The sequence below is a fragment of the Athene cunicularia genome (assembly GCF_003259725.1).
Source record: "Athene cunicularia isolate RWA chromosome 25 unlocalized genomic scaffold, athCun1 chr25_part1, whole genome shotgun sequence".
In the NCBI taxonomy this organism is placed as follows: domain Eukaryota; kingdom Metazoa; phylum Chordata; class Aves; order Strigiformes; family Strigidae; genus Athene; species Athene cunicularia.
The window spans coordinates 1,319,514-1,330,634 of record NW_020799134.1 but is presented as its reverse complement, the minus strand read 5'-3'; the positions used below and the strand labels follow the sequence as shown (position 1 = coordinate 1,330,634).

Genomic DNA, 11,121 nt, shown 5'->3' with positions numbered 1-11,121 from the left:
CCCTCAGCGCTGGCTCAGCCCGACTCTTCAACCCCTCCAGGGATCCCGGGGACTCCCCCCTGCCCTGGGCAGCCCATTCCAACGCCCAACAGCCCCTTCTGCACAGAAATCCTTCCTCAGAGCCAGCCTGACCCTGCCCTGGGCAGCTTGAGGCCATTCCCTCGGGGCCTGGCGCTGGCTCCTTGGCTCCAGAGACTCATCCCCCCTCTCTGCCCCCTCCTGGCAGGGAGTTGCAGAGGGCCAGGAGGTCTCCCCTCAGCCTCCTCTTCCCCAGACTGAACCCCCCCAGTTCCCCCAGCCGCTCCCCAGCAGACCTGTGCTCCAGACCCTGCCCCAGCTCCGTTGCCCTTCTCTGGCCACGCTCGAGTCATTCAATGGCCTTTTTGGGGTGAGGGGTCCAAAACTGAACCCAGGAATCGAGGGGCAGCCTCCCCAGTGCCGAGCCCAGGGCTCAGATCCCTCCCCTGTCCCTGCTGGCCATCTGCTGCATTTTTGCATGGTTTTGGAACTTCTGTGAATTTCTAAGAGCACCAGATACAGCTTTATGTGGTTATTCCAGTTCTACAGCCTATTAGCATCGTCAAGATAAAAATGCTGATCCATACATGCTGTTTCCTACACATTTTCATGATTATTTTTGAACAGCGTGAAAATGTTAACTGGTTTTGAGAAATTGCGCATTTTATTCCTGAAAAAAACATTAATGGCATGATTTAAATACACAGTACAGCCTGTTCAGTGTTGGGCTTGAATGACAGGACACTTCAACCCATTTTAAATCAAAAAATTCAGGTTCAACTTGCTTTGTCCAGCTGCCCCTGCAAGCACTCTGATACCATGGTAGCCCCAGCAAGATGCTGGTCTTGGTTGGGTTGGAAGGACAAAAAGCCTCAGTGCTGACACAGTTGCCACTTTTATAGTTACATGGAAAGGAAAGTGTCTAAAAGGTTTTATGGAGAATTGGTGTTTCTGAAGTCAGCAGAAGCAGTTATATTTCAAATCAGCAGCTATAGGGAAATGCATTAAGAAAAGTGAACAGAAAAAGCAGCAGCACTAATGGGCATTTCTAGGAGTGCCACGTATTCATTATGACCACAGAAGCCTGTACTTCTACAGGAAAAACAACATTTTACATAGGCTCTCATGCAAATAAAGGGATTTCCCACCCCCCATTTTGGTCATAAAGCTTAGTTTTTTATTTGACAGTCTTGAGAACTGTGTTCCTTTAACTATCTTATTTCATATCAGCATAGCTGAGCATTTCTGAGCATACTTGTCTGCACCATCTCTACTTATTCTTCCAAAAGCGGCACTTATTTCCTCTTTTGATCTGTCTTTGCTATGTTTGAAATGCTTTATGTGCAGCAGATGGGTACCAGTATTGTCTGCATGCTCCCTATATGGCCTCTCCAAGATGAGCAGATAAACAAGCAGCAATTCATTCTTCAGTTTGGTAGCAAAGTTGAGGTCTTTGAGCCCCCAGGCTATCTTGGGGAATCTAAAGATAAATCATCCTCTACTTTCCCTCCTAGTTTCTCCAAAATCTTAAAGGGAAGCTGCTCACAGAGATCCCTGAGGACAGAGCTTGCTGTCTCGTGTTTTGAATTGACAACAGGCTGGGTCCACATCTTGAAGCACTGATTATAAAAAAAACCTCAAAAACCACAAAACAATGGAGTGCTTCCAGGGCATGTTTCTGGTAGCAGATGCAGTCAGGCTGGTGTAGCCAGGACAGTTATTTTATCGGCACTTCTGCATTCAGAGCTTACAGTGGAGGACATTTATATGATTGCAAGCAAACAGTGCAAAAAAAATATCTATTTATAAAGTCCAAGAAAAATACAAGATAGGTGCTGCTGGTTTTTATCAGAAAGGATGAGCATGTACTTCCTAATGTCCTGCACAACAGGAAGGGCATAATTTTATCTGAACAAGGGAGAAGGCAGCTTTGCCTTGCAGTGTTAAGTGTCCTCAGAGTGCTTCCAAAACATAAGATCCCATTTATACTTGCTGCAGAAGTCAGTTAATTGCTTACTGAAATTGTTATATGAAACTTTTTTTTTTTTAAAACTAAAACAGAAGTAAATGTTTATGGTGCCTTCTTGAGAAGAGCCTTATAGGCTTCCACCTGGAATTTATTTTTTATTGCTACTCCCATTGTTCGTGTAGTTTTACACTGGCAGATTTTACAGTGTTAGGATTTTACTTGAGGAAACTCAGTTTGCTGAGATTCACAATAGACCTTGTACCTATTAAAACTAAAGTTTAAAAATTCACTTGCAATTATCAAAATGCTCCATGTGCACAGCAATAGAAAAGGGCACACAGGTCCAAAGCTGTGAAAGCAGCTGGAAGAGGCACTAAACCAGCCAGCAGCACAAGCATAATCATACAGTCATTCATAAAACAAAACATATTTTGTGATGAAGTTGTTGATTGTATCAGGAATAGCAAACCACCTTAATAAACAGCCTCCTCTGTACAGAAGAACATGCATCACACAATAGATATTTTTACACAGGTATCATTCAGTCTACCACAACGTGAAAACTCTTCTGTGTACACAAACCTTGACGTTCTCGGTTCCTCCACAAGCACACAGACTGAAGCATGTATGGACTGCAGAATCAGACCATGGTCAGAGCTTAAGGTAAAAAGGTGGCTAAAAATGGTATTTCTGCTAAACTTTAGTGGCTGAAGCTGTGAGGATACAGTCCAAACACTTGTGATTTAAACAAAAACAGACCTAGACTTTTTTTTCTTCCCAAGTCTGCAATAGTGAACTCAAGAGCACAATACCTCTGCAAGCTTTATGTGGAAAAACATAACAATGATAGAGAAACCAAACAACAACATTTACTTCTAAATATATAACCCATGAAAAAGAGGCACAAGCTGAAGAGACTCAAAAAAAAAAACCCCATAAATGTTACCTTGAGCTTCTGCAATATTTACATTATTCCTATCTTCATTATCCAAGACAGGATCTTCCTAGATTAAGAAAAAGGTCTATCACTTACTGCAGACAAATAAGGAAGAGGGTTTATAGTCAGATGCTTAGGGCCAGAGCTTATTAGATGGATTCTCAGTGGAACAAACTGCACTGCAATAACTGCATTACTTAACTGTTAGTGCAAGCACACATTTAATTCAACTACCAAGAAAAATGTCTGTAAAAAAATGCTAAAATTGGAACAATAACTAGTGAGAGAATACCATCATGCATCAATTACTGCCTTCCTATTGCCTATGAAACAGCAGTTTGGAGGCATATGCAGATTTAGAGAGCCTCAACTGACCCCAGAAATGTATGCCTCCAACTGCTCGAGGCCAAGCACAGTCCCAAGAGCCACCTCAGGTGCTCTCGCATCCGCAGCAGGATGCACGGGCCTGTCACACACTCATGCCTTCAGCAAGCTTCACTTTGGGCTTTTTTCTAGGCAAATCTCCTCAGGAAAAAATCCCAAGGCAGAGCTGAGTTTAACTTTAGCTGTGGCATTCCAAGCTGTATGCATACTGCTGCTGCACAAGAGGATCCCAGAGCAAATTTATGGCCAGTCAGTACTGGCTGGCCGCAGCAGCTCGCTTAGGACTGGTGTGTGTGAGAGCTCCCTGGGAGGTTTCACCCGTGTGTGGAGCTGAACAAAGCACTGCTCCTCTCCAGTCTCAGAGACACGAGTGCCAGCGCTGCGGCTGCGGACAGGCATTGTGCTGATGCCCTTGGTCAGTACTGCTGGAACAGTGACAGACTGCTAACCCGAGCAGGAAAATGAAAGCAAAAATGTCCTGAAGACATATTGTCTTGCTTAAATGTATCTGGAAACACAGTTATTTTATTAATGCTACAGTAAGACATTCAGTAAAAGAATTAATGGCCCTTTTCTAGATTATAAATCACAAAAAATGTCAACAGGCCACACAACATTTGTGCTCTTACATTCACGTCCTGGTTCTCTTCTTCTGGATCATCTCTGTCCACTCGGAGCACCTGGAGAGGCATATTTGTCTGTCCATGCTTTAGGATGCTTTTATCAACATTTTCCATTCGTTGTTTTTCAGTTGTAACTTTCACTTTCAGCATATGAAAAGGTGTTGGCACTTCACCCACATTCAGATACAGAGGCTCCCCCTCAAATATCATCCCCTCACATTCGCCCTCCTTAAAACCAGGAGGTTGGTAGTCAGACGGAGTAACTGCAGAAAAGAATTCATTAAATGTGTTAGAATAAAACACGTTCTTGTAAAATTAATCTTAACTTGTGCAGCAAAAAGATACTCTTCCCCTTTAAATACAAAGAGCTATTTAAAAAAATTGTGTGGGGAGGGGAATAATCAATATTCAATTTGTATTCAGATTAAGTTCTTCCCCTATACAAGTGGCAAAACTCAATTAAAGGTATTTGAAACAGTTTATGCATGCAAAGAGACAAACTAGAACCTCTGATTTTTCGTTATAAAGCAATAATACATTCTGAAAGCAGAGCTAGACATTTAAATAGTCATCCAAACCAGAATTAGTCTGGCAAAGATGTTACATCCTAACATACTGAGGGAAACTCAATTTGTTGAAAACACACTGAAATCCTTGCTCCAATGAAGTTAATGACAAGATTATGTTCTTACAGTGAGATCAAATCCATCCCCCTTGGATTTTAGAAATTATTGTGAGAAACAGACAGAGGCAAACCACCATCATTTAACAAGTCTCAGCAGCCTTAAAGATTATATATGAAAATATTTCTTTGAATTGTTTTCCAGTGTCTGAACACAGTTGATAAATCAAGGTAATATGGAAATACTACCTTCATCATAATAAAACAGCTTCATAGTCAGGCAAACATCATTTGGTAATGGACTGAGGTTTTGCATCAGCACATAAATCTTGCGAATGAGGAGGATACTTGCTTTCTTGGTGTCTGCACAGGTGATTGTGGAATCATTCCTTTTATCCTTACTAAAAAATGGACAAAGCATTCAGGGTTTTTCTTTATATATACAGAGTAAGCTGTTTCTAGCATTAAGATACAGGACTGTTTAACAGACTCTACGAAGGCCACAAGCAGACATCACATTTACTGCCTAAGGGCTGTGATTACAAGCACTGCAATTCCTGGAACTAAGTGACCTTGTGTTCTCTGCCTCTGGGAAGATCAAACGCCCAGCCAGGGACATCATGAAAGTGTTATGGTTCAGCAGCTGTGACTGACTACTGTATTTTACATGACACAATGCTTTAAAAATACCCAATCTGAAAGAAAGAAAAAAGCAGGTACTTTTGAAAGCCCCAATTGTGCAAAGTCTTACATATTTCCTTTCCCTTAAATAAAACAAGTAACACTATCGACTTTGACAAGAAGGGTTACAAGAAAATGTGTGCCTAAGTGACTCTTGGCACTCAGCTGTGACATTTCCATGCTTCTGTTCTGTGACCAGCTGACCCAAATCCTACCCTACTGCCACTAAAAGTGCTCTCCCTCCACTCCCCTGCTCCTCACAGCCACACAGCTTAGAGGCACCTGAGGACCTGAAGAGCAGCACAAGGCAAACAACTGTCAGCTATTTCATTGGGTAACCCTTGTCTTTTGGAAGCACACCCTTAACTGGGATGGTTTCAAACATCTCACCCCTCTGCAGATGGTCATCTCCTTCCCAGGGTGTCAGAGAAGCAGGCTCATGCCTTGTATTTTCAAATTCATCTGGCATGAATTTATGCTAATACACTAAGGCAACCTGGTGTGGGCGAGTCACATCCCTCTCCACCAGTGTTTTTCACATGACTTACAATCTGTCAGAGGTAACTCATCTCAGCCCAAGGGATCCAGGCCTTTTTTTTTTTTTTTTTTTCTTTTTTCATTTAAAAAGCATTTTATGCAGGAGGAAAGCTGATAAAAGTTTGTTAGGTATGAACTTGCTGTATTTCCATTACTGGTCTTGAAATAAACCATTTCCTTGCAGTTGTGACTGCCCAATAAATCCCTGCGATGGAAGAAGGCTCAGTGGAGACAGGCAAAGGGTGATGTGTCCATGAAGCTCAGGGAATAATGTGGGGTGTCACTGACCACAGCTGTTGCTGACTTTATCTCAACACACAAAGGACCTGAGCATGGTTTTCATTTTAGAGAAATAGCTGTGTCAGTGGAGGATCAGCAGGTGGCATAAATGTTTTCACTCAAGTTCAATAAAAGTGTGTGAATTTCTCCTTGCCAGACTAACATGGGGGAGTATGTGGCCAAGCCCAAAGAGTGTAAAACCTAAAAAACTAACAAAAGAACTCCAAAGAGAACAATGGGCTGGAGCTGGCTTCAGCCCACATATTCCTTCCCCATGACTGTGGATGCCCAGTGTCATGACAGTGAGCATATTATCCAGAGCAGCAATGGGAACCACACTGGTACCACGTTTGAACCGTGTATTGCAAGAGCTCCCATCTCTGCTAAATGAGAAATCCTGTGCAACATTATCTTCAGATAAATAAATCTGATATTAAACACATGAAATATCTTACAGAACCCGGCCAGAGTATTGGACTCTGACACTAAGAATCATCTTCTGAGTAGATATTTTAAAATATGAGCATAATATACAATGAATCATTTTGTCAGATTAAGTCTAAGCTAACAGTAAATGTTCATAAAATTAGTCTTAAGATCTAGAATTAAAAAAGGAAACACCAAACTGATAAAAATCCAATGTTTTTACATTCAGGTATATGCATTGACTGTAAAACCACAGAGCAGAATAAAGTCACTGTGACAGTACCTGCTGAAATCCAGGAGTGGCCCATTGTGGGTGTACTTGAATTTGAAGTGGTAACATTCTGTAATTGTCTGCAAACAAATCTGGTAATTATTAAACTATCAGCTGTCAATCAAACTACTACTGCTGCTACTTCTGTCTAGTGATCTACTGACCTTTCATTTAAAGAAAATAATGATAGCCCAACTCCTGTCTGATCCACCTACATGCACTGAACACAGCTTTCTAATGCTGTAACAACATTATTAATGTATGTAATTGTCATCAAATACAAAATGATCTACATTATTTTTCAGGAATCACCATGATATTTTGAAACATCAGCTTAAGTTTTTAGAATTAAACATTCATTCAGACTTTAATCACTATGAAAGTGTTGCACATACATAGCAGACATGGTGACACCCAGTGGTTAGTTAAAACATACCGTGTCTTTCACAAAGAAGTTCTATGAATTTCTTATGCAGAGTCAGGAAGATGCATCTTTATGGGCATTTAACTCTGCAACCACCCTTTGTACTGACCTGAAAATAACCTGGCACTAGATATTCAAAGGCAATTCATTACGTGGCAATTCTGACTGGCTCTAGTGATTCTTACATTTGATATTTTAAGATGGCCTTTTTTTTTTTTTCTTTTAATGGGCATTAATGTCAATGTTAAGTACTATTGCTTGTATATACATTTCACTATATGCATACTATCATTAGTCAACCAGTAAAATACTCTAGCAGATTTACCTGAGGATCCTCTGGATGGGTATAGACCTGTATTTTTAAAGTAAAGAGAGGAAACAGAGTAAGAACTGTACATATCTCTAAGCACCTACCTTTAAAAAAAAGCATGCCTTACCCTTACTTTTCAAAGATACTTACAGCTAGGACAATCATTCTCAGCTGTCAGAAACAAAATTAAAGAACGTTAAATGTATTCTATAGCCCATTTCTGCTTACCAAGCTGGCTTGTTTCTCTAGCTCTGGAAAGCAACATAGACAACTAAGGCCTGTTTGAAGAGAAACCTCTTTGTACACTTTTATCTAACACAGGACTTGCTCAACTGGCAGAAGACAATTCCTACATATCTCTGACTTTAAGTCTTTCTGTTTACAAACAATATTATTCTGAAATGTCTGTTCATCCCACATTGTAGCTAACTGTTTTACTAAAACTCAGCTATTCCCCAACAAAAATGTCCTGTAACTACGCCAGAAGCTGATAAATTTACATAAATGAATGTTTCAATACATTTAAAATAGCTAAACATTACTGAAAGACTTACATATTTCTTCTGCAAGGCATCATAGCATCCTAACATCCTGCAAAAATCAAATAACATTGTCCATCTACTACTAATTTCCATTTGCTTTGCTTCTGACTAAGTAAAATAGTCCTAAAAAATTACATGCTTGTGTTTAGTCTTATTATATTAGAGCAATAAATAATACTTTTTCCATTATTCTATCTTATTAGTAATGATACAATGACTATCATTGTAACACCAAATCATCCTAACTTCTTTGCACAATAAGTAAAAATATAATCTCTAAATCTCTACCACAGATCAATTAAGAAATTCCAGGTTACAGTAAAAGAAGCTTTTTTCTCCCCCTCATAGTGACAGCACCTGGACAAAGAGTGGATGCCTGATTTGACCTCTAACATCAGAGCTCAGACCTTACATCTCTGAACACCTCAACACTGACAGCAGCTGAAACCCCCTCTGCTGAATGCAGCACCATTTCCAATGCTTTACCTTGTAATACAACTGGTAAAAGTGTGAAAAGAATAAATATGGCCTTTATAGAGGTAACAAAAAGTAAGAATTAGGCAAAGGCCTTATATACTCTTCTCTAAAGGGCAAAGAGAACAGCCAGGAACAAATCTCACAGTTACTGTGAACAGAAAGAAAATCAAAATAAGTATCTCTAGTCCCAAGCAACACACTCAACTGTGTGAATGTACAAGCAGACAATTCTTTGCAGACAGAATTCTGCTTCTGAATACAAAGGCCAACAGTGCCACTTTCTTATACAAGTCTGAGAGCAAGATCTTTAAATTCAAGATGCAAAATGGTAACGCCATGTCTCCTCTTCAACTAGAGGGGAACTACTGGTTAGATTTTTGCATTTATGTGCACTGTTGAGCACTCATACACCCACAGAAACTAAATGTAATCACTCTGTACACAAAGATCTGTGCTCTACTAAGCACCAAGTTGTAAGCCTTTCTAGAGACACAACTGTACAAGTCAGCTATATCTCCACTGAAACAGATACATTTTGACTTCCCATTTAAAAAAATATGTCTAGATACTAAATACCATGCACTGAAAGTACTACCTGGGCAAGTGTTCCCTTGCAGCAAAGTGAACTTTTTCTCTGTATCTGCAAACAACCTGAAAGGTATCTTTCAGAACTGACATGCCATGGCAATGTTACCACAGTAATTAACATACCATTTCACCAGCTGAGTAGAGCCAGGACAGTTCTTGTCTTCCCTCAGAATTTTGACAGAGAGATCTCAAAAAAAGAATATACACGTCTGTTTACTTAGAGCAAAATGCAACTACATTGGTAAGAAAGCGAAGTTCATTCCCTACAAGTATATATCAAAAGCTGATTAAAATTAACATTATTGACAGGTATAGGCATGCTTTTAATCGCTGAGTTACCGTCACCACTATCTAACAAAATTCAGTGATTAATGCATTAGTGAAGTTTCCATTACAGTAATTGAAAATGGCTATTACCTTTAATTAAGGAGACCAAGTAGCTTTAAAAAATACTCAGTAACTTCTTAACAACCCTACAATAGATTTGTCAGACTTGAGAGGTGGGATGTGCAAACCTCATGAAGTTCAACAAGGCCAAGGGCAAGGTCCTGCTGGTGGCTCAGGGCAATCCCAAGCACAAACCCAGGCTTCCCTGGAAGAGTTCAAGGCCAGCTTGGATGGGGCTTTGGGCAACCTGGGCTAGTGGAAAGTGTCCCTGCCCCGGGCAGGGGTGTTGGAGCTAGATGATCTATAAGGGCCCTTCCAACCCAAACCATTCTATGATTTTGCAAAGAATCATAAAAACTGCCTGTTACCATCCATGTATCTTGTTCCGTAGGCACTTTCAGGAAAGATTCCTCTCAGATATGTAATGCAGGATACTGCTACTGCCAGGAGCCTCTTCACTAGCATCAGGGATTGCTGTTCAGTAGATATTTTGCTAGGAAATACAACTGCACTCTGAAAGTTAGAGCAAGAAAATAATTAATCTCCATCCACAACAAACCTGTACAGTCTACAAGCCAGTCCAATGTCTGCTTAACATTTTAATTGAAAGTATGACTTTTGTTATTTATAAAGTTCAACATATTCCTAATGCTTGCTGTTACTGGTTTTAGGACATAACCAACTCTTACCAAGTACACTACCACAAAGTTCAAACTATTTTGGTATTAAGCATCTTAAAAGATTGAATTACCCTATAATTTTCAAGTGAAAAAATATTACAGAGCACCTGAGTGCACTATTTCAGCTGAAATGAATTATTTTTCCAATTCCAATAACGTACTGTGCTGAAATACACAAGAAAATCATACCACACAATCCCTTTGCTTCTGAGCAGTTGCCATTTTGCAGATACTCTTCTCTCTGTTAATAAAACATCTGTATTAACACCTGTATGACCACTATTTGTAAGTGCACACAAGCCCAGACTGCAGCTACTTAGCTTTAAACCAGCTAACACTTCCTTCACAACCACTCTGTATCACTTCAAACCAAGCCTGTAATTTTAAGGCAAGAGCACAGTTCAACCAAGAATCACTAGTATTTGATTCTTGATTTTCATACCAGCAGAGACCTCCCCCAATGCTGCACTATGCTGTAATTAGAATATTGTGTGCTTGTTTATATGGAACATGAGCTTCTGAAAGCGATGCTCGAAGTGCTAACTGGCACCCAGCCTGGCAGATTTTCAAAAGACCCTAAGAAGAAGCTCTCCACGTTTAAGTCACCTCCAGCCAAAACTGAGCAATGCCTTTGCTGAACACCTGCAAGCTTGGATTGCTTTCCTTTGTAATTTAAATGAGCATTGGAGAAGGAGACCCCTCTCCAGCTATTCTTTCTGCTGAGTCATGTTTTCATTAAGCCTTTCACCCTCGGCACTGCAAGCCTTCCCCACCACCTGTAAAAATCCTGCCTACTCAAGGCATAGACGCCAACCACGAACTGGGGCAGAACTGAACAGCAAGAGCGGGAACCAAAACCCCGCGAGAGATGAGGAACCGGACAAACCCCTCGGGCTCGGGCCCGGGCCCAGCACAACCCGGCCCGCCTCACCCACAGCCACCCCGGCGCTCTGGAGGGGAAGGGGC

At 40.7% G+C, this 11,121-nt stretch overlaps 2 protein-coding genes across 2 annotated transcripts in view; both read right to left on the bottom strand.

The window, feature by feature from the left end:
* The window catches only part of GOLPH3L (golgi phosphoprotein 3 like), a 12,878-nt gene extending 12,819 nt beyond the window's left edge, over positions 1–59 (bottom strand). The window contains exon 1 of the mRNA XM_026863974.1: positions 54–59. The gene's annotated coding sequence lies outside the window, so the exon portion shown is untranslated. The remainder of the gene's footprint in view (positions 1–53) is intronic.
* Positions 1–11,070, bottom strand: part of HORMAD1 (HORMA domain containing 1) — a 16,569-nt gene extending 5,499 nt beyond the window's left edge. Inside the window, exons 1-10 of the mRNA XM_026863928.1 lie at positions 10,345–11,070; positions 9,844–9,988; positions 9,212–9,275; positions 8,036–8,072; positions 7,632–7,652; positions 7,497–7,523; positions 6,760–6,827; positions 4,803–4,954; positions 3,938–4,194; positions 2,893–2,991 (exon numbers count right to left, since the gene is read on the bottom strand). Coding sequence (XP_026719729.1) covers positions 2,893–2,991; positions 3,938–4,194; positions 4,803–4,954; positions 6,760–6,827; positions 7,497–7,523; positions 7,632–7,652; positions 8,036–8,072; positions 9,212–9,275; positions 9,844–9,988; positions 10,345–10,377 — 903 coding nt within the window. The 5' untranslated portion in view covers positions 10,378–11,070. The remainder of the gene's footprint in view (positions 1–2,892; positions 2,992–3,937; positions 4,195–4,802; positions 4,955–6,759; positions 6,828–7,496; positions 7,524–7,631; positions 7,653–8,035; positions 8,073–9,211; positions 9,276–9,843; positions 9,989–10,344) is intronic.
* Positions 11,071–11,121: the final 51 nt, after the last annotated feature.